Genomic DNA, 24,013 nt, shown 5'->3' with positions numbered 1-24,013 from the left:
TAACAAGATGATGAAATTCTTAGATCTCTTGGGCAGCTGCCAAATCTTAGTCTACAGCAGAAGTCTGCTTTCTCATTTATCAGAGAGATTGAAAGGAAAGGAAAACAACCACATTCCTTTTGGTTTACATCTTCAAGAAAAAAAAAAAGTAATAACTCCCTCATTTCACACTGTGCATAACAAGGGTTTCATCCCAGCTAGGGGTCATTTGTTTCCTCAACTTCTGCTGTTATTTCCTACCCTGGCTTATGTTTATCTGAAAGCTTTTGCAACGCCTGTAGTGGGGATTCTGCCACACGTACACACTCTGTTTTAAAAATAATTTGTATATGCTTGAACATGGAACAATAGTAAATGCAGAGAGTGATGCAGAATTTGGAAAAGAAGAAAAATGCAAGAGGTCTCTAAGTACACAAACACACTTGTTTTTTCTTCAGTAACACTACTGAAGAATATTTAAAATCTCAGTAAAGTTTTAGTCTAAAATTAGATATTTTTAATCTCACTTCTGCTCACAAGATGAGCCTCCAGGCTTGAATTCCGTAAAGAGTTGATAGATGCTGGCGTCCCTACTTGGGAAAGTAGTTATATAGACCGAACATAAATCCTACAACTGTCTCCAGCTCCATCACAACAGCCAACAATCTAATGTTACAGGATATCAGAAAAAAAAAAAGCCAGCATGAAATATAGTGAAAATATTAAGAAACTAAGTGATCCTACAGGTAGGAAAACAGGAAGGAGGAGATTTGAAGGACAATATTGTTTTCTGAAGTTACAACTCAAATTTATTGTACAGATGAAAGGCTTGTCTCATTAAAAGGAAGTTACAGGTTTTACAAGGTCTTTCAGATACTCATTGCACATGGATTGCTGCTGGTCTGCCAGCATAATGCACGTGTGGTGTTCCCAGAAAAGACAGAATACAGACTGCTATGAGATAACCGACTTTTGAGGAGGAGGAGAAGGAATATCAGTGGTAGGAGTAGTGGGAAAAAACAGATGACACATTTCAGCCACACAAGGAAGCAAATGAATAACGCACAACCCCGTCACACAGCAGAAACAGCAAAAAGTAGAATTCAGTCAAAATTTTGCCAGACAGATGGAGGAAGAGAGGCAAAGGACACAAAAATACAGTTAGAATCAGGCTCTGACAGAAGTCAGTGATTTTTTTTAAAAAAAAAAAAGCAACAAAGAAACAAACACTGAATTTTCAGATGAATTCCCAGTGAACACAGTGCAAACTTTCCTCCATTGTGCAAGGGTCTATCATCGAACATGAAGCCACAAAAATCAAGTACCTTAAGACTACTCAGTCTGAGGGAACCAACACCATCCATTCCAGTGAACTACAGAGGTGTTTTTTATTCTCAGTAAAGCTTGAGATTTACTGGAGAAGAGCTTCATCTCCACAAACAGCTGAGACAACATGGGATAGAGGGCACAAAGACGTGATGATAAGTCGAGAAAGAAGGATGCATTTAGATTGAGAGCACAGCAGAGTCTGGAAAAACGGATACAGGTCACTGCTTGAAGAAGCAGAGGCAAGTCAAGAAACCTAGAAATTAAGAGGATTGATGGGGAATTTTCCCTCTATAAAATTTAATATTGTGCAAATTTCTATGTTGATCGATCTTTGAGAGGAAATTTAGTGTGCATTCATATGAAGCCCCTCTCTTTTTAGAGCGAAGCACCTGACCTAAGATCGGTAATTTAGCAGAACTCAACCAACAGCAAGAGTAAAGAAAAGCAACAGCAATCTCTGCAAAAGCAGAGATCCCATTCCCTTGCTGTCCTTCGGGGCTGAATGAATTCCCTTTGTGTCACCATAAAACTGACATCCCTGAACACCCGCATTCAGAACCAAGTGATTCTGTCAGGCCTCTGTTATTGTAGCACACAAGACATGCTACTGTGGACCTGAATAGAAAGTTTGGGCTATGAACTTACATAGGCAAGTTTTGCAGCCTCCCTCCACAGCTCTTCAGAAAGCAAAGACGCCGTGTGCCACCATGTATGCCAGCCCCTGCAGCAGGGAAGAACAGTGCTGAGTTATAAGCATGTAACTCATGGTCTGAAGTCCTTAGGCCGGAGGACAATAACACACAAATACAGGCAAAACTTGAGACTGCACAGGTTTGTTCTGTACTTACGTAAGTGTTAACAGACCCTAAAATGAAGGCTGACACACAAAGACCACCTCAGGTACAACTCCCCTTGTTCAGTCAGATGTTACGACAGGGTACAAATGTTTTCAATGACAAATAAAGATATGACTGTAAACCACCTAAAAAGGCTGGCATGCAGACTCTATGAGGTGCCTGCCATTCAGCCATCCCTCAGCAGTCTAGCTGGAGTAGTTTAAACACTACTTTGAGCAGACTGGGCCAATACAAATATAAAACGTGATCAGCAACCAAAGACCTGGTCTGAGCACAACAAAAGAGAAGAAAAACTGACCCGCTCAGTATTTCATCGCTCCTGCTATCTAGAAAATTTGCTTAGCTCTTTCAGCATAGTTTGTAATATAAAGTGGAGCTACAGGAAAACAAGACATCAAAATGTTCCCATGAGGTTAAGATCAAGACTGGCTTGTTCCAACACTGTCTTTACTCAAGCTCTCCTGCTCGGGAAAACCACTAGCAGATGTGCCTCTCTGCATAGCACAGGGCTCATCGGCCATGACTTGGCTCGCAGAACTCCACTTGCTTTACTGAGTTGTCATACCTGTTCTCATCTTCATCCAGCGAAGAACAGGGCAACAGCTTTAAATAGTCTGAGGATGAGACCAAAATGAACCTGAAGATTGAGGTTTTGTGCTCACGCTGATTGACATTCCCCCTTCACACAACCTCTGTGCATTATTGTCTGTGAAAGGGATCCATCAAACAGCTCTCCCAACCCTATACGCTTGCTAAGTTCGTTTCATTATTATTATGTGAGGAAGAAATAGTTGAGTGTACACATGAACTCACTTGGATTGGTGCCCTCAGGCAAACATAACTACTGTGGGAATCTTATGCAGATGAAGTGTAATAAGCCAGAAGGGAAAGAAATGAAGTTTTCAGCGAGTAAACTGCTTACTGTAAGCTAGATCAGCTCACCAGCCACACCAGATAAGAACTGGATTGCTCATTACTGCATCACAAAGCCTCAAATTAAGAATTACCTGCATGAGGATCCTTGTTAAATTGCATACCTGTCACAGAAGTTTCACTACATGCTAGTTTGCATCTTTCTTGTATTCTCTGGCCAAAACTCCTTTCAAGTTTGGCTTTCAAAGCTTCCAACACTGAAAAGCAGAAAGAATGCTAAGGAATTCTCTTATCACCATCAAGTACTATGTTTCACTCAAGCCTACATAACAAAATAAAACTGGGGAGGGGTAAGGGATCCAAGTGTAAGTGCAAGCAATTCAAGAAATCAACCAGCAGAAAATTTATTTAGAAAAAAGGGACTCCGTCCTCTATAAGCTAAACATTGTAATTTTGTGCATTAATTACAGTTAATTTACTTTCCTTATCCAAAGGCTTCTACTTCCTCCTCCCAACTGGATTTGGAAGCAAAGGCCTGAGCCTTTATACAAACAAGCTAATGGACTCTAATGGCTTATCCTGATGCAACGCCATTTAATCGCAGCAGCACTTCATTTTCCCTGGTGTATTCAGGGAAAAGAAAAAAGTCAAGACTGCATCCACATTCAACCATCTCATCTAAATGCCTTTCTTAGATTTCAAATTCCACTATTACCATTTTTCTCATTGTAGTCAAATTTTCACATGCTTTCATTTTAGTAGGCTCTCTCCTCTCTCAAATTTAACGAAAAAAAACATTGCCCATCTTTAGCTCCCTATATTTCCCAGATCACTTTTCACTAAGTAATTCCAAAAAAGTCATTCATATATTTATTTTTTTGGTAGTTAACAGTTTTGCTCAGTTTCCTCAACAACAAATTTACTTCATAGGAAACCAGTTCATGTTAAAAAAAAATATATTCCTGCTTTAATTATGTCCCTTTTACTTTTCATTTCAAGTACCTAGTACTCAAGCAATGCTCCAAAACCCAGGAACAGGCAATCATTAAAAAATAACTCAAACCCAACCAAACCAATCCATATACAACAATATAACACTATGTATGTTTTTTGAAGACTTTTCATATTCTGTTCCAAACAGTCTCCAAACTCTCACACGTCATCTCTTTTGGTTGCATTGTTTCCTTATCTCTGTTCTCATTTATTTTGCTCACTCTTTACTCCACACACTTCCAATTCTTTGTCAGGACAATTCTGTCTCCATGGGGGTGGACTGGAGACACAGTCAGACAATACAGTCACCAGTGCTTCTCCACACCCAAAGGAAATAAGACAGGATAGTCAAATTTCTCCACCAGTACCCTTTACCTGTTTAACACCCTAGGGCCACCTGCTCAGTCATTTCCTTCCCTCCCCACCCTTCTCTAGTTACTTCATAAGGCAAGTAGATACTTTCTCACAGCATTTCTCCTCAGCAAGTACACTCAACCTGTTTTACTTTATTCTCAGTTGCGTCCTATGCAAGAGGCCTGTTTTTAATCTCATGGTTACAGGAAGGCTATCAAGTTAATAATTAGTGCTGACACTCTACCACTCCCACCCATTTCACTAACAGGTTAACATCACATGTTCACTCCACCCCACCTTACTCACAAGATTTAATTCTTGTGCTCCTGTCCTGTCACTTTGCTTCTGCAACCCTCTCTGGCTTGTGTTTGAACCTTGCCTGGAACGCATCACTAGGTTTAGCGTTTGGCAGCCTCTCCTGTCTCTCTTCCCCAGCTCTCTGCTCGCCCACAATACCCACCTTTTCCTCTCTCTAGCCCATTAAGACTTAACATCACATCTCTACTTGCATTCCTCATCACCATCAGAACTTCTGTTCTTTCACTTGGCCCAAACTCTTGACAAAAAGAGGAAGAAACAGGGTGCTTAGCAAGGCTAGTAAGAACAGAAGTAACGTGTACAGCAAAATCCACAGCACTCTCACAACGAGGGGCCAAACCTCACAGCACAGTATCAGAGCATAGTCTTTCTTTATCCTATCTATCTTGAGGTTGACAATGAGCACCAGAAGACCTCACTTCTCCTCAAATAAAAAAAGTACCAGATCTGTTCTTCAGAGTAAACAAAGGAACAAGAAAGCAGGTGAAGAAAGCCAGAAGAGTTGTAGCTGCCAAGCTATTTCAAACAAACAAAAAATGTTTGCCAGCCATTCAATACACTCCTTGACTCCTTTCTATTGTACAGGTAATTATTTCTGTACACATTTCTTCTAGGGCACTTAATGTTCCCTTGCTTTTGCCAGAGTTGTCCATCTATTACAGCAGCTAACAAATCCATGCACATTTTCTTACTGGTCTACTACATAAGCACTAAAGCCTTTTGCTTCTGAACTTCTGGAATACACTGTTACTGAATGTCAAACAGCATAGTCCAACTGTTGTGTAAGTCAACATTATGCCCCAAATGAAGCATTACAAGAAATATTTAAATCACGTTTTATTTTTCAAATTCAAAAATAACAATTAGCTTTATTTAACATGTTACACATCTCACAGATTTAAAATATCATGCTCTATTTAAATATCTGAGTGACAACACTATACAAATAAAACGTTACACAAAATATATTTAAGAAAATGTTTTGGTCTTCAATCTGAACAATAAATAGCCAGGCACTTCTACATATACAAAGAAAGCAACCACTATTTAGAATAACTCTTATAAGCAAGATGTGGAAATACAGAAGAAAATCTGAGTTTTGAGAACATGTTTAACTGTACATGAGACATCATGCAACTTCAAAGTTTGTTTCAAAATTCAAAACTCTTAGGATCTGCACAATTCTAGATTTGCTACCACTTTATGGGAGATTCAAACCACGCTCTCATAAGCAATGTGCAATTTCAGTATTTGCATCAAATCAAGCCACCTGATCACATTTAGTGCCAAAACAGAAAACAAGGAATGACCAGAGTAGCTTTTCATATTATAAATAACACAAGCAACAAGTCAGCTTTACCTCATCTAAGCTTGAGGCAGTAGGCAGACGTAACCGTACCTCCTGCCCAGCCCCAAACAAAATCTGTTCTTCCTTTATATATTCAGCTCTTTTATCGGGTGTTTCAAACAGTATTATGCCATTTTTGTAAAAAAAAGAAAAAAAAAAGCATCAACTAATAAAAGGGTAAATCCTTCAGACACAGGCACGCTTTGCACAAGATCATAAGGAAAGAAGAAAATACTGTTCTGAGGTGGAAAAAGACTGAAACCTATAAATTAAGAAAAAAATATCAACAGTTTAAGTCTTGTAACAGTGTTTCATACTTGAAGTAAAACTACATTCCTCCAATTTGTGAATTTTCAATTTACAGTGGTTTCCACATACAAACACAACTCAAGGAAATTATCTTCCACCATCACAATTAATCAAAGATGCATTGTAGTAAGAAATTTGTGTTTCCAATACAGCTAATCAGTCACTGACAGCTAGTTACATCCTTGAAGTCCTTTTTAAAGTAAATTTAAGATAAAGATTGAAACATAATGACCACTAGGACAGTGGAAAAATAAGGACCAAGTCTTCAAGCCATCCTCTCAAACTTTAGTATTATTCTCACTTTCAAAAGTACAGGAAAAGGTTCCCAGAGAAAATTAAACAATTAAACAGAGCTTCAATGGTCCACCAAGTCAGTCAGGTGCAAACCTGGAAAGTTATTTGGACTTCTGACACTCATGCACATTACTTCAACAATTCAAGTGTGGATCTTGCAAGCGTGTCCAAATCTTAATAATTTCTTGAGGTTTTCTACTATGTACTAACATTAAGTTTGTGTAGGAACATATGTTATTTCTATATTTCTCTTCAATATCAAATGTTTTGAAGCCTTTGTGTTTTTCTGGAGCAAGACCAAGCTTCTGAAGGCACATTCCAGTATAAACATCATCAATAGGGTAAAGAAGTACCTGCTCAGATGCATTATTCAGTCTTAATGCCAGATCACCAGAGTACAGAAACCCACCGCCTCCTGCATATGGAGGATACGAACCTTCATAAACACTTTCTGGGATATAGTACTTCAATTTTTTTTCTCTATGAGGTCCAGCATCTTTGATCACATCACCTATAAATAAGTCTTTGGCTTTGTCCTTTGATAAACTCTTCAAGTAATCCAGGATCTGATGGGTATTCACAAAAACATCATCATCACCCTTAAAAATAAACTGGACATCTGCACAGCTGCTGCTGACCCACTTGAGAAAAAGCACCTCTTTCAGAGTTAAATTGAAGAAAGTATCTCTGTAGTTCCAGAGGAGAATGTCATGGTGGGTTTCACTCTCAAATTTTACCATGTCTGAAAGATCAGGAAAATTATCCTCTGGTGGGGTCTGTCCAAGTAAGAAGACTCTTTTGACTGTCACATTCCCTGATTTAATTTCTTTTCCCCAGGATTCCCTAATTGCTTGCCTCCTATCAAAATGGGGTGTAAGTGACTTAATAGCCAGCAGTAGAAAAGGCTTATGTTTGCACTTGTTTGGCTGATCCATTAGCAAAGAATAGTTTCTACATCTCAAATAAAGTAGAAAGTCTTTGAACCTGTCTGGCAAGCTTGCAAAGTCACTAACCTCTGAAGATACCCATGGGTCAGGGTCACAGGAATTGAGAACACTCGAGTTCAAAGCTAAGTTCTCTTCCACAGTCATGTTGGAAAGCAAGGCCAGAATAGGGTTGTATAGCAGTTCAAGTTTCTGTTGCTGTTTGTTCCAATAAGCTTTGTGAGGAGTATATTTTCTCCAGAATTTGCCACGTGGTATAATAACACGGCCTTTCGCATTCTTCTCTTGGCTGCCACTTTTTGAAACTTCCACAATCACATAAATAAAAATGTTTACCATCATCAGAATTCCCAGCAGCTTTAATCTTCTGCGTCCAACACTCATTTCTCATATCTGGAAAGAAAAAAAAAATTACAGATTTTGAGTCTTCTTCCTATCAATTTCTTCATCTCTTAAAAATACAACCTACTTTCAGATGAAGAATGTGCAAGTTAGTAGCCTAAAAACAGAGGTTACCTGTGCCCAAAGAAAAGCAAAATCTACCTCCAATACATGCACACCTACAGCTAGCACGGGTTTGGGGGTTTGTCGGCAAACAAGCTGCTGCTAAGAACCTAACATTTCCATTTGCTACTCAGGAATTTTACACAGCATTTCACAGTGTGTCTAAATCAGCCAGCAGTTTTTGCTCCTCATTTAGATTTCCTTGAAACATTTGACTGTATAATAACTAGAATCTGAGTCCTCAGCTTGGCAAAGGCAGGCAGAGAAGCTTTTTTTCTGCTAGTAAGGTGAGCTTAAGGGTACAGAATAAATTGTTATTTGATAAGGTCAGTTATTTTTAAATTAAGTTTCTAGCTTTTATACTTGCACTCTTATACCTTCCAACTACATAACAGGCAGAGCTGAATTTTAAAGCACATAATTCGTTTCTGTCCATTTCACTTGGCTGTTCCTTTGGGAGAGAGGCTGACAAAATTGGCCAGCTGCATTCCTGGTATCCCCATCTCTGCAGACAGAAGAGAACATGAATTTTGACATTTTTTCCTCCAACTGGGAAAGGAAATGAATGGCAGCAGAAAGTTTAAGTATTATGGTTAGGAAGGAAAAAGAAACTGAGGAGAAATAAAAAAAGGAAAGGTTCTCCATATATGCAAGATCAGGAAAAGTGTACCTCTCTTTGTTGTAGCAAAGGTTATTCTGTGACCCATCCCCATTTTTTACTGACAGAAAAAATGGATTAATCCCTCTTTACAGCTGTCACCATGTACGGTGCCCAGCACAAGGAGCATGAAAACAGCGTGTTCCTCTAAAGTAGTGCTTATCAAACTGTTTAATAGCCATGGGGATATATAAATGTACACGCTACACAAAATTTAACAATTCATTCTAAATTGGGAAGTCAGACTAGAAAATAATTCAGAATTAGTCAGAAAGTTAGTAAGACTACATTTAACAGAACTTACTGTCAAAGATGCTTTCATTTGCCAGGAATATAAGCGATTAGTGGAAGACCAGAAAAACCTAATGAAATAAAAGATTCATAATCACTGTTAAAAGCCCAGCTGTAAACACTGCCTCAGAGGTCCTGAAGTCACAATGCAACAGCAGTCAGTAAGGTACTAAGAGAAGTACACCTAGTCCTCACTCTTCATTTTATTTCCAGCCATCACCAGATACCTGAGCTAGACTGACCTTTGGTCACTTCTGGTTTGACTAGTCTTACTTTGCTTTACTTATCAGCAAGTTAAACAAAATTTAGTAAGAAAGCAGCACGTAAATAATCAGAAATGTATTTTTTCCTCATTTGATCCCTGGATTCTCATTAAATCCAAAGGGGGGATTGGGGGAGGTTTTTTGAATTTAAATAAAAAGCCATTACTAGAAACAATGGACTACTTGGAGGAAAATCCCTACTTTTCCTTCATTTGACCTCATGTACCATCTGCATATTTGTCTTGTATATGTTCGGGCCAAATCTACCGTATTTAATGTCCTGTTCTCAGTCAGCTATGAAGTTCGCTGTTCTAATGTTGAAGTAGTCGTTTTCTGTACCTCAAAGACAAACACATACTTGTGGTCAGTTCCCTCATTAAAGCTAAACAGCTGAACTGTTAGAAAGTACTGACTGGCCACACAAGAGTCCAGACAAACTTTACTTTCCTCTTTGAAGAGCTACAGCACCTCCCACTAAAACAGAGCATCATACTATTTTTCTTCACATCCCTTTCAGTAGACACACTGGAGAACCAGGTGTCCCGTGTATTGTACCGTTCCATGCAGTTCATCATGTGCTTATGATCTACTTTGTCCTCTATAGCACTTTTCACCAAAACAACAAATTATGTGGTATTTCATCTATGACCCAGGACTCCTGAGACAGGAGGGTGAGAAGCTCTCTCCCAGTAACCGCAAAGAGGCACAGGATTGTCAAGACCTCAGCCACAGCCCAGTTCTCCAGGATATGCAGCACTACACAGCTCATCTGTTAACAGCCTCCAGCTACTGAGCTGTGAGAACGCAAGCTTCTGTCAACCACCTGCAAGCTTAACCCAAGAGAGGTCTGAACACAATAAGACACCATAGGTAAAGACTTTATTTCAATCATTTACCAAAACACTTCAAATCATTAAGACTTTTTGGGCAAGTATTCAAATTCCATAACCGTAAGATCTTCTTTAACCTTCCTGGTTTTCACTTATAGCATTGCAATCCCCTACAGCAAATGAGACTGTGACCTTGCACAGAATCTCCCTTTACTGTTAGGTTCTACTTTTAAAAAGTTATCCAGTATTGGTTATAAAATTAATATTTCTGAGAAGATATAGGTAACAAATCAACATTCATTATCAATACAACTTGTTTTACAACACATGAACACTCCCCCAACAATTCTGCATGAAAGCATTCTTCTCTTCTGTAATCAAAAGCTATCTACATGAGCTTTTTATCAATTCTTTAAGAATGTAACTCATTAAGAGTATCAAACCAATACTAAAGGGCTACCATGTCAAAAAGGGATAAGGATAAAAGCTACTTCTTATAAAAGTGTCCTTTTTCTAACCTAGACAGAGACACATTGTATTAAACACTTATTTATAGCCTTATATCAAGGTTCCTTAACTAAAAGCAAACAGAAATCAGAATTCAGAAGAACTATTTCCACAAACAGAATCTTCATTTTTGCAATTAATATGTATTAGGTTTAATCATTACACCTGAAGCCAGGAATAAATAAAGGGATGCTATTTCACATCAAGTGAACTGAATTTATCACAAAACAGTATCACAACCCTCAACACAATTGCAGGGGGGTGAGGGCATTTGTAATGTTGTTCCTTATAGAGGGCTGGGTCTTTTGTTTCCTGTTGTTTTGGTTTTTTTGAGGGTGGGGAGGGTTGTTCAGTTTATGGTTGTTTGTTGGTTTTGGTTTTTTTTCTTTTTTTTAAAGAAAACTACCCCAGCCTATGCCTCAACCAAACCTCATTTCTCCATCTGCCTTGTTGACACTGCAGTGATCGACCACAGCACCAGCACAATGGAGATTTTGTGCACTGGGCAGCTTGCTAAGGAGCAGCAGCAGAGTACAAGAAAGCACCCACTTCCTACTTCAGACCAGCTTTTTTTGTCCCTTGGTTTGGGATAGTGATCTGGACAGATCACAAGAACTTTCTCCTAATCCAGTAATAGCTTCTCCCATTAGCATTAATATTACAAAAATTCCAAGCTGCCTCCTTTGATTGCAGAAAATGAAGGAGAAGCCAAAACCAAACTAAAAGTGGCCTGGTTCACACCTAAATCTATCTGGTGCATTTTTGCGCTAGTTTTGTTGAAGGACTGAGAAGAGCAGTACAAAGCAAAACTCTATTTGAAAAATTCCTGACGCATTAGGTGCTAAAATGATAAACCTAGAACACACAGCATAAAAAGCAGAACATGAGAGTAAACGCTATTTTTGATAAAACAAATCACAGTACACACAGAACCTCAGGAAACGCTGCAGAAATGTATTCCAACTTCAGCAGTAAGGTGAAGAGTTGCCTACATTCAAAGGTGATTGGGCACACAGTTTTTCAATGTTTTCAACTCCTCAACTATGCTGACATGAAGGCTGTTTTAGCAATCAGTTCAAGTTTGTATAAATCATTCGACTTCTGCTTATGCAACTTCCAGCTGCACAGATATGAGTCAGTATCACTGCATACATAAAGTCCATTTGTTCAATGCCTATACAAACATCCAAGTGGCTTGAAAAAAAAAAAAAAGGCGGGGGGAGGTCATCATTAACCATACTCTGGATAAACCAAGGTTCTGCTACAGACACAGTACTAGGAAAGACTGACACTGCAGAAATAGGGAAAGGAGGGGAGAGTTTCCCTCTTCAGCTCTACACTTACACTTCACTGCAGTCAAAACTAAGGTATTGATGGAAGGGAACAGATTTACTGAATTACAAAAGCAGCATTGGGATCAAGAGATGGACAGGAAATGCAAGCCAGCAGAACCTAGGAAGAAAACCAGGACCCGGCAGCTACCCTTAGAACAAGATGAACCAAACCAGAAGAAAGCAGGTATTACAAAGAAGCCATATGCTAGACGAAAAGATTCCAAATGCCCCAAAAGCTCAAAGTCCAAATAATGTTAATGCAAATTTCTGAGAAACTTGTTCAGTTTGTTTTTACACTTTATCTTCAATGAATGTATTCCAAATGCCTGCAAGGAACCTATTCAGAAGTCTAGAAGAGTTGGTATGAGATTAGAACCCCAGAATACCTCTCCTGGGCTACAAGAGACCCATGAGGATCATAAAGTCCAACTCTTAACTCCAAACAGCACGTATTCAAGAGCATTGTCCAAACGCTTCTTGAATATCGACTACGCCCACTCCATCTAGGTCCAGGAATCACTTATACAAGAAACACTTTTCTGGAGGCAAGAATTTACACAAACAGGGGCCATGATGCTCTCTGACAAAAGACAAGGGTTACATTTGGAGGAGAGTAACCTCGAGGTCAAAACCAAGAAAATGGGCATCTAGGTGGCACCAGCCCCTAACTAAGGGCACATGCAATTCATTGGTTTGAATTTCTTACAATGGACTTAGGATCCTGCAGAATTCTGATTAGCCCCGCTACAGCACAAGCACTAGAGCACTTCATTTTCTGTAATGACTTCACAAAGTTAGTATGCAAAACATGTGATGACAACTTTGTTTTTTAAAACTGATGCTATTAATGTATTGCTATGCACAAAAACAAGCCTAAACCTCTACAGAGGCTTTTAGGCTACCTCTACAGAGGTTTACCTATGGGAGACAAAAAAGGCAAGAGGAAGAAGCAGATGTTGCAAAGAACTGGCTAAAAAAAAGCAAAGTATATTTAGAAGTTCAGAAAATGCAATCCTCTTTATGATAGACAAACCAAACCACAGTGGATTCAGACAGTGCACTAACTAGTCCTCTACACAAGATGTCAAAAGAGGAACAGCTAGATTTGCAGTCACTGAGACCTAGAACTTGCTTCAACATCCAGACTATGGCAGATGCTGGACATGACCCTCAGCTATAAGGGGCTTTAAGCAAAGCACTACTTCATTTGAGTTGCAGATGCTACCATAGACATTACCATAAAGACCCTCAAGGTAGGACAGGCAGGTGCTCTTCTGAAAATACCATCAAAAGAAAGGAGGCCATTGATAAGCATAAAAGCAAGGGGCAAATGGATAAACTTTGCCAGTCAACCCTACCAATTTCACCAATGAAGCAACAAAAATACTAACATTAACTAATTGCATACACCTGCTTTGAGCCATCTTTCAGCATATTACTTAATTTTTCAGAGAAATTCTACTCTTCCACTATTTTAATACCAAAAAGACACCAGTGCAACTCAAGCATGGAGTTTCAAGAGGCAAGAAAATAGAAAGACTGGGGAAGGATGGGTTATATATTCCTAAAATGCAGCCCTGAACCATAAAGAACTATAAAGAGTTTGAGCAAAAGCCAATTTAACTTCACATTCTGTTTCCTATCAGTTATCTTCAGCACATTTTCACACTTCACTCAAAAAAAAAAAAACAAAACAAAAACCAAAACCACACACCCCGAAAAAAAACAACAACCAAACCCCAAAAGCAAACAAACAAAAATAGTCACTAAAAAACCCCACACCCAAATCCAAATGAGGCATTTCTCTAGTAATACTCCTCTGGTTTTCAGTAGTAAGGTATTAGAGGCCCAGGAACTGCATAAATACGTAGATTTTATAAACACCACCATTTGGTGTGAAGCAACACAATGCTACTCAGCAAGGCTCCCTAAAATGAGTTTCAGGTCAGCAAGGAGGTTCCCACAGCACAACCCTGAACAGTGCAAGGATGTTAACTTGCATTCAAAAGGCAGCGTAGCCTGTGGTAGCAGTGGCCAGTGCTGCTTTCCACTGTACTGCCCAGGCATACCCACAAACTCCTCCAAGACAATGATGAAAATGCAGTATTCCCATTTACTGTATCAAGAAGGAAAGTTTCAGGGAGAAAAAAAGAGGCAAGACAGCCATTTTCAAGTTCAAGTTGTATTTAAAAGTAAGCTTAAATAGTGTTTCTATATATACCAAACATAAATGTCTTCGCTCCAGAGCAGTCCTTTGCTATTAAAACATTCTTTTTTTATGCTTTTTCAGATGAATTATATTTATTAATCTCAAGTCTTAATACGAAAACTCAGTAGCAGTAAAAGTAAGCTGTGAGCAGTCTCAACAGCTCATAACAGATTTGCAGCTAAGCTAAACCACCCAAAGCAGAACTCCCTTAAAACAACTTGAATATTTAGCATTGACAACTTGCAACTCCCCTGGGAAAGGAATACCAGATAACACGGTGCAGACTCTCTCAGGTGCTGTTCCTTCCCACACTGCATATACCACAGAAGTGCTTCACAGCAGATATAACCATAGCAGCAAATCTGTACCTCAAGGCATTAAACCTCTAGGTACACTCAGGCAACCACAGAGTAAAAGGAAAACAATACATTTAACCAAACTACCTGCCTCAAACCCTTGCCTCATGCAGCAGTTTCAGGCTGTGGATCCACAAGCAGTTGAACTGATCTAATCACCTGACTCCACCTTTTGATGGAGACTCTCTCCTCCTCCCTTTCTGACTCCAAGAACTCCCGGCCCAATCCCTCCCTCACAATGACTCTGGTGCTTTGCCAGGCCTCTCCATAAAATCGGTCCACATCACTAACCCAGCAAAAAAATAACAATGAGCAGAGATGCACACCAGATAAGCACCACAGCAGCTACAGCGAGAGCACACAGCAGACAAAAAGGGAGCAGACAGATCTTCCCTCTTCTGCAGGGACATCAACACACCAGGAACTGTGCCTTCGTGTCAGGATCCATAACCCCTTCCACCCTCTAACATAAGCCTGTCTACCACCATAGCAGTGACAACATTATGCCCTGGTGCAGCTATATAATGCCAGTCTTTGATCAGATTGTGCAGAAAGCAAGGTAAGACACCTAACTTTTCCACTTCCTTTAAGTCTGGCAGAAGCCATGACCTTTAACTGCAAATACCTGTATCTTTTGCTGAGGACATAAGTTATGCTCTAAGTGGGCTGAGTAACCTGCCTACATTATTTGACTACCAAACCCAAGCACTCTAAGTCCATTTAATCCCTGGGGCTGACAAAAGGTAAGACAATCCTTACTGTAATACCTGCAGTTATTACACACCTACCATTCTACTGGTCCAGAACTAAACTATCATGAATTTGGCAAAATGTATCGGGTATCTAACAGACACTACCACCTTTCTCTCCTTGGAGAGACTACCTATAACTAGGGATATGGCAGACTGGGATCTCACTGTGCAACTTCATTTTGAAGCCCGGTATCTCTTACAGCAGTTATACATGCAGCACAGCTTCTGGTAGTGCTAGCAACAGTGATACTATTGTTCTGAAAATAATTTTTAAAGTTGTTACCATTATTACTGAACACATCACAAGGCACATGCAGTCCCTCTAACCTCCTGTGAGACACACAAGCTCTCCTAATATCTCAGTCCTGTTCAGCAAGTCAAAGTGATTCCTGGATTGAACAATAATAGTTTTAGAACATGAAGATGTTAAGAGCCTTAGGCTGTTGCAAAAAGCCTGCTATTTCCAACTTTAAAGAACTTCAACATTCTATTCTTCTAACTACACACAATCATCTCTCTCTTTCCCTTCAGAACATCACAGAAGTCCACTTTTACACAACAGTAAGAACATCTTAAGAACTGTCAAATATTCAACAGATTCTTTTGCAGATGCACACTAAACTGGTTTTCACTGAAAAACAGTCAATGTTTTTGGTGTTCTTCAAACACCACAGACAGTTTGAAACAATGTTCCAGATGGAGGCAAGTTACCAAGACAGCAAAGCCCTACACAATGCACCAAAAAGCATTTTGAAATTCAGAGCAGTTAATGCTTATATTAACATTAACTAATTGCATACACCTGCTTTGAGCCATCTTTCAGCATATTACTTAATTTTTCAGATAAATTCTACTCTTCCACTATTTTAATACCAAAAAGACACTAGTGCAACTCAAGCACGGAGTTTCAAGAGGCAAAGAAATAGAAAGACTGGGGAAGGATGGGTTATATATTCCTAAAACTCAGCCCCGAAGCACAAAGAACTATAAAGAGTGTAATACTTAAAGCTCACAAATAAGAACTTGTGGAGACTTTTTTGAGCTTGTATTAACAGGGCTCAGTATAAGGCACAAGTGGCTGAACATAATGATAAAGAACTACTTCCAAAACACCCACAAGATTTGAGAAAGAACTGCTTCCCACACACATCAGCATATTCCCGATAGCTTAGAAAGCTTTATCACTTAGAACATCCACACATGCAACTGGTTGCCCAACACCTTCACAGCGGGCGGAAGACGCTTAGCTTTAGTCATTTAATTTTTCAGGAGAGTCATCATTGTCTCCTTTACAATCCAAATGAAGCTGGATCTTCTCAATTCAGTTTCCAGCATGCACAAATTTTACCACTAAAGTTACCATTTATCAACACTTATTTTGGTTGCCTGGTAAAAAGATTAACTGGACACGAAGCCTCAATGTCCCTAATATTACACTTAACTAACCTGGTTCTCCCAGAGCAGCCCTACAATTTAAGGGAACTAAGCATTCACCACACAATCACAGACAGTTTAATGAGTTTTGTGCTACACTTTAAAAATTATTTTGCTTATCTTAACCATGCCATAACTCCTTTTCCAGATAGATTCTGCCCTTCTCTTTCAAGATGGACTGATGAAAACAAGTAGTAAAATCCTAATAAATATTAAAATCAAAACGAAGCTGCCAAAGTGAAGGGCGGTTGTTAGACAGTTGCCAGTCTTCCAACAAAACAAGCATTTTTGTGGTCATCTGATCACCCTTTGCCTTAGAAGGAGTCCTTCCTTGTTAGTCACTATTTTCCACTCCCTCTAGCCCTCATCCATGCACTTAGCCAGCTCACAAAGCACCTTTACACAAGCTACGATAACCTACTTGGACCCCCATCAGCTCTATCACTGGTTTATCTTGCAGGTTATAAGCTAAACACTCTCTCTTCAAGCCTGAAACTGGTACAGAAGGATTGAAGCCTCTTACATGAAGGAAAATTATCTCAATTAAGCACTGGAACTACCCTAGGCACGGTGACAAAGCTCTCCACTGTCCCTCTTTTTCCAATAGCCCATTCGTAGCCCTATCCCTACAGAAGAGCTTTCAAATATGCTCTTGTTTTTGCTTTGAACTAACGCCTCTCAGCTTCACTGGTAGTTTTCAAGAAGTTCTACGTTGCTCCTACCCCTTTACAACGAAAACTTCTACAGCAGCAGCAGCAATGCTGTAGATACCTACAGGCTTCAGGAAATAACTTCACTGTTCATTCTCAATTCATTTGGCACATCACATTTGCAGTCACAGGGATGAGCTTAGGCCAAGCTTCTAAAAATATGCTGAATAGACATTCTGTCTGCATACAGATGGGTGAAAAAACCCTAGTTTCCAACTGAAATGGTGTTAAAATAGGAAAAAATATAAATTGTGGCAACTTCCCCAGACAGAAAGCATCTCACCCCTTGGGGTATTTAATCCAACATCCTACAGAAAGCCTTTGATTTTTTTTTTTTTTCTTTAGTGGTTAATATACTTAAGTAAGACAAATTGATTTAATGAGTATGTACTACTCAATCTAGTGGTAATGTAACTGGCTTGAATAAAAACCTTTACAATGTTGTAATGTAGTAGTCACATGGCCCATTGCTTTAGTGATCAAAACAAGGCCCAGAAACATTTCCAACAACCCAAACTTTTGCTATCAGCCAAGGAAAAACTATGGTGAAAATGAAGGAATACATTTCCAAACTTGTGCTGACTTTATGAAGCACTAAAGCAACAGCCCATATCTGAATAGTTTCCTTCTCATTCATTCTTATTGCAGCTGCCATATCATGAAGGTAACATTCCAGAAGCCTGTTTGGGTTGTGTCCTATGGTGCATTGAATCCAGCACTTAAGGAATACCCTCAAACAGCACTTAAGGTGGAAATTAACATCATCATTGCATTTATTACTCATAATTAAAAATTATTTTATAAAAACATCCCACAAAGGTTATTATGCAGCATACAAATCTTTAAAAAATCAAGAGAACATAACTTTATGCTTTACAGAATTCTAAGTGCAGTGGTACATAAAATACATGGCATTTTTCCTAAATAAAATCTAGAATTACAACTCGCAGTCCAGTTCTGTGAACCACGGCTGACTTACAGAATAAAAGTTAAAATAGTAACTATACTATATCACTCTGATCATCCCAACTCTGTCTGTATTTTAAGCCATTATACGTGTCTCTCACAAAAGGTCTAGGTTTAAGATACATACTGTGTACCTACTGAATTCAGCTCAAGTTAGGCCTAAATAGTTTAAGTTGTTAAAATTAAATCCTTGGATTGACTGAAAGAAAGTTCTGTTCATGTTTTAAGTGTACCTATAGAAGATCAAGGTATACACATGGCAAGTCCTCTAGTCATTACGGAAAATTTCCTGTAAACTCAATCCTAGGTTTAATGTATATTCCTATTTTTCTACTAGTATAAACCACTTCAGTTTAGCTATGGTTTTCTACACGGATTAAAAAAAAAAAAAGAGCTCTGCATGTACACCACACTCACATAAGGTAATTTATACCTTGGCAGTGTCCCTATACATTGGTACATTGTTCTACTATAACCATTCTATACTGGTACACCTGTAGCCACACTAAACATCTATGAAGGTGTTCCTTATAGCATGTGCAAAATAATTTGCGATTGACAGAGTTTGGTTTGGTTTCTTTATTCAAGAGTAAAGGTTTGGGTTGCTGTGTTTGGGTGGTTTTAGTAATTGGTATTTCACACTGACAACTGAGGGCAAGATCTCAACTTGCCATAAATACTAATGCTCAAGTTTAATACCCGAGTACATGAAGGCCTGCGGTGGTCAGAGTGACCTGTTTTCCCCAATCTGGTACACAAAAAAAAAAATAAAAAAAAATCTAATTCCACAGTCAGTTCAGGCTTTGTAATTACAACATTGTGCAATTTGTTAGGAACAACCCACAGCTGCCAGCTTCTGATTTACAAACTTTGGGCTTTATGTACCTTTAAGAAGGCTTCAGCTTGAAGCAAACAAATAATTTACAAACAACAAATTATAAAGAATCAAGAGGAGAGGTTTAACTGAGTGGCAGCAGAGAAATATTCCTGGGAAGAAAAGTAATTGTCATTCATCACATCACAAGTCGAGGTGGTAAAGTTTCATGGCAGTTTAAAACTGTTTAAGCCATAGCCGACACTTCTGTGATTTATTCCTTCCCCAATAAACTGCGCAGTCTCATCCCACCTTTGCAGTGATTTGACTGTAGTAAGTCAGTTCAGGGAGCTAAAGAAGATAATCAAGAACCCAGCAATGAAGCAGCAATTACTTCTCAACTGGCTCACATCACTAGATCTGCTTGCCACTGTCCTCCACAAACACCAGTAACTATGCAGAAGAGGAAAGATCCACAAAGCCAATACCACAGAAGATACCATTTTCAATCAGCTAAAGCTTTCACGTACCAGCACAACGCAGTCCAACACTGTTGATCTTGTTGTCACCTTCATCCACAGAGGTTCCACAGCAGGGCCAGACAAACACCAGCACTGGCCCACCAGAAGCAGCTAGCATTCAGGCAATTTTAACCATAACAGGATACACCCTGGGGTTTGAGTTTCTCTTAACACTTCTTGTCATCAAGTCAGTGGGTTAGCTACTTGAAAGCACATGGCCCACCCTTTTCCCCTACTCCTAGTCTGGTCCTGCTTGCGTGTTATCCTCCCATAATTACCAGAAAGCTAAGGAAGTGGATAACGAACCACCTTCCTCACAGATACTCGGCATGTGGATCAATGCTACTTCTCCTAATAAAGACTGAAGAACAGCTAACATGTTGAAAGCATTAGTCAGGTTTCCAATGGACATTTACAGTAAAAAGAGAAAGTCTGCTGGAGAGGCACTTGTTATTTTTATGCTGCATTTCAAATAAAGAAGGGGATTTAGTATACCTATTCAATATGCAGATAACCATAATTTTCACAAACAAGACATTTAATCTGCTGGCATCTCTTCCAGCTTTATCTTAAAACCAGTAATTACTACTGCCTTAACCATATTCCCACCACCTTTATGTCTTCACTATTTAGTCAACTAACAAAACAGTCCTTTAAGTACCACACTTCAAGCCACCAACATTCTTCCTCTGCTTTGTCTTCTTGCCCAGGTTAGACTGTCAGATATAAGCCTCACTACTAAAAACTATGTCTCAAAAGCAAGGACGCTGTAACTTAGTACATCTGATGAGGTTACTGCCCTGCATGACCATTCTGCTGTTGGGTTACAAGTAAATAGAAATTCAATAGAAATTTTCAATTTGATTTCCAAGAGATGCTGCCTTTGCAGCCAGGGGCTGGGTGACGGGTTGTACAGCAGGGACAAACCCCTTCCCGGCCACCTCATTTCCCTGTAAGTGCTATGTGGTTAGCCAATCAAAAGTCAATTCAAACCCAATTCATACTGTGAATATCCAGGTCAGAATTCTAAGATCCTCCTCTGATTTTCCAATACTGAACTAAGTAAATATTTTAAGAATTCAAATACTACATTTTAAAATGCAAATACACGAAAATATTTTTCACCTTCAACTGGCTTTAGTATCAAGTACAGGACACCAAGTTTTCATCTGCAGGAAGATGAAGACTCCAATCCTGCATTGTTCTTCCCCATATACAGCGTTACTCATTCATGCAGACGACCGCATGCATTTGTCAGCCAAGAATACAAAACCACTTTATCCACTTCTTTATTTTCATCAAAGCCTTTCTGAACAAGCACTACTTTTATACCAATCTCCTCAGCAGCATCTTCATTACCCAGAAGTATTAAAAAAAATTTAGGAGCTTACAGGAAATAATAATAATAATAATAATAAAATTTTTGACCACCGGTGACATTGTGTTCCTTAGGAACAACCTCTGGGGAGATTAGTGAGCCGTATCTGTAATGAGACAGGGCACCGGACAGCTAGCTAGCACTCCGAGTTCTCCAGTGCGTGACCTTCAAGCCAAGTCCCTTCAGCAGTGTCACCTTGCTGCTGTACCTCATCTTCCTCTGTTTTCCTTATCCATTTATAGTACATGGTAAAGAGAAACAAGCAAAAATTCAAGCAAAGACATCTTACAGATGACAAAATTCCTTAAAACAAATTCAGGGGTTTTTTTTCAACATTTTATGCAGTGCCTGTAGCTTCTTTATAGCCACACAACAGTATTGCACAACATCTCCAGTAGAAAGTCACACGTTCCTTTAAGCCAAAGGATTTAAATTCTAACCAATAACATATTTTTTAGTATACAACAAACATTCTATATTCAAATTCACCTCCACTGCAATATTGTTTTTTTAAAAAGTCTATTCTCTTTTGAAGTTGTTCATGGCCCTGGAAAAACAAACAAACAAACAAAACATGGGAAACTACATCTGCTGAAGGAGAAAGGCCAGTTCTCCTGGAATGATTTGGAGCTAATTCAGCTCCTCCGGTGCTTTCAATAGGCATCAGGCTGGGTCACTGAGGTGACAGGGTATCCACTGCCAGCAGCCGGCTCTTCAGCCAGTCATCCGAGCAAAGCCCCACTGTCCCACTCACCCGGGTGTCATCTGCTCCCCTTGCCCCACCCGCACACACCCTGCATGACAGCATGAAAGCCTGATGCAAAAGCGGAACCGCTGCAAGAACACGAAACTGCTTTGGGCAACTTTGCAAGAGAAGTAAATTCGAGGCTGTCTCTCTTTTAGACAGGGGAAGAATAACGAACCAGAAAATTCCTCAAAGGAGAATGCTATAATCACGTTTCCTCAACAATTTTCAGATTATACATTCAGCGTTCAGTTTTATGCTTGCATCCCTCCACAGCCAGATTAAACTCTTCTGTGCCCAAACTCACTTTCTGCATCCAAAATAACGATGTTTAAAAAAAAAAAAGTGAAAAGAGCAACTGAACCAAGCAAACTCTTAATTTGAGTAGTTAAAACTAAACGTTAGCGTTTAATAATCAACGGCACTGAGCTTTTAGGAAGTCAGACTAAAGGGTTACTCGAGTAACTTTCACTATAAATTTTTGCAGGATGAGTAATGAATTGTGAGCTGCAGTTTGGCCACAACCACAGCCAGTAGCCTCGAATCCCCTCCCGATGGGGCGCGGTACTTCTCAGGTAGTCTCAAAGGACTAAAAAGCACCACGTCGTGAAGGAACACGTATATTCAAGCCAACACCGGCGAAAACATCGTTTTCCCCCTTTCGGGTTCACCGAAGCCCATACTCTGAAGCCACCGCCTCAGCACTGCAACAGCAAAATCCTCACGCCGCGCAGATATAATTAATAATAATTAATCTACTCGGTCGCGGCCCGCTAATTATCTGACCCTACGAGGTGTGCGGGTCTCCAGCCCCGAAGGAGCCCGGCGCCTTCCCCCTGCTCCTCTCCCGCAGCCAAGGAGGGGCTGCAGCGGCGCCCGGCACTGCACCAACCCACGGCTCAGGTTTTCTCTGGAAAAACCTCACGGTTTCAGCAGAAACTCCTCCTCCCCACGTTACGAAAAAAAAAAAAAAAAGCAACAACAACAAAAAAACAACCCAAAACCTAACAAACCAAGCCGAGCGGCGACGAGCACACACGGTCCACACGGTCATCTCCCCGAGCCGCAGCTTCGCCCACGCCAGCGGGCGCCGCCGCCTCCCTCCCGGCCGCCTCGGCTGCAACACGTGCGGGGCCGGGGCTCCCCCGCCCCCAGCGCTGCCGGAACACCAAAAAAAAAAAAAAAAAATTTAAAAAAAAAAAAAATGAAGCGCAACCCCCCAAGAACGCCGGGTCGGTATCTGCATCCCCGCCGCTCGCCCCGCGGGCACAAACAAGCCCGGAGGCCACGAGGAGGCAGCTTCGCCAGCTGGAAAGCCAGGGGAGCGGGAACGAGAGCGTAAAGGAGATTTGGGTTCCCTTCCCCACCGCATCCCTCGGGGGGCGCCGGGGCCCCACAAACCCCAGCCCTTCGGGGCCGCCGCTGCCCCCAAACCCCACATCTCTTCGGGGCCGCCTGAGCCCTTTGGGGCCGCCGCTGCCCCCCGAGCCCCCATCCCTCTGCGGCCGCCGCTGCCCCCCGAGCCCCCATCCCTCTGGCGCCGCCGGTGTCCCCCGAGCCCCCATCCCTCTGGGGCCGCCGGTGTCCCCCGAGCCCCCATCCCTCTGGGGCCGCCGCTGCCCCCCGAGCCCCCATCCCTCTGGGGCCGCCGCTGCCCCCCGAGCCCCCATCCCTCTGGGGCCGCCGCTGCCCCCCGAGCCCTTCGGGACCGCCGGCGACCCTCATCCCCTCGGCAGAGCCGGCGCCGCCCGTACCTCTGCGGGCTGCGCGGGTCCCGGCCGGGTCCTTCCTGCCGCCGCCGCCCCCGCGGCCACCATGCTTTGTGCGGGTCCCTCCCGTGGCTCCGCACCTGCGGGCGCTGCCGGGGCGGCGCCGCGCGGGTCCCGTCCCTTCCCGGGGCCCGGAGGCCTCCGCGCGCTCGGGGAGGGGCGGGAGGCGCCGCACTTGTTGCCCGGCGGCAGCGCCGCGCGCCCACCCTTCCCGCTCGAGCGCGCGCGGGTCTCGGCGGCGGCGGCGGCGGGAGGGGCGGGGGGCGGGAGGGGCGAGGCGCGGAGCGGAGCGCGGCGCTCCCTCCGAAGCCCCGCCCCCCCCCCCGGCCAGCGCCGCCGCGGATTGGCTGCGCGGCGCGGCGCGCGGCCGGGCG

The 24,013-nt window shown here is 41.3% G+C and overlaps 1 protein-coding gene across 2 annotated transcripts; it reads right to left on the bottom strand.

The window, feature by feature from the left end:
* Positions 1-5,538: 5,538 nt before the first annotated feature.
* B3GNT2 (UDP-GlcNAc:betaGal beta-1,3-N-acetylglucosaminyltransferase 2) lies at positions 5,539-23,729 on the bottom strand. Of its 2 annotated transcripts, none has more exons than XM_069852963.1 (2): positions 23,625-23,729; positions 5,539-7,991 (listed from the first exon to the last, which is right to left on the bottom strand). In XM_069852963.1, exon 2 carries the CDS (start codon positions 7,980-7,982, stop codon positions 6,789-6,791), a length of 1,194 nt encoding a protein of 397 aa, XP_069709064.1. In that variant the 5' UTR covers positions 7,983-7,991; positions 23,625-23,729; the 3' UTR covers positions 5,539-6,788. The 2 variants fall into 2 exon arrangements, with proteins under 2 accessions (XP_069709064.1, XP_069709065.1); XM_069852964.1 differs by lacking the exon at positions 23,625-23,729 and adding an exon at positions 8,480-8,685.
* Between the last annotated feature and the right edge of the window lie 284 nt (positions 23,730-24,013).

Source organism: Phaenicophaeus curvirostris, chromosome 2, assembly GCF_032191515.1.
Source record: "Phaenicophaeus curvirostris isolate KB17595 chromosome 2, BPBGC_Pcur_1.0, whole genome shotgun sequence".
Taxonomy (NCBI): domain Eukaryota; kingdom Metazoa; phylum Chordata; class Aves; order Cuculiformes; family Cuculidae; genus Phaenicophaeus; species Phaenicophaeus curvirostris.
The sequence above is the reverse complement of the archived record's forward strand: the minus strand, read 5'-3'. Positions and strand labels throughout refer to the sequence as shown.

Bases quoted from the DNA above. Each gene is read 5' to 3' on its own strand.
- B3GNT2 (XM_069852963.1), bottom strand. From the start codon at position 7,982: ATGAGTGTTGGACGCAGAAGATTAAAGCTGCTGGGAATTCTGATGATG.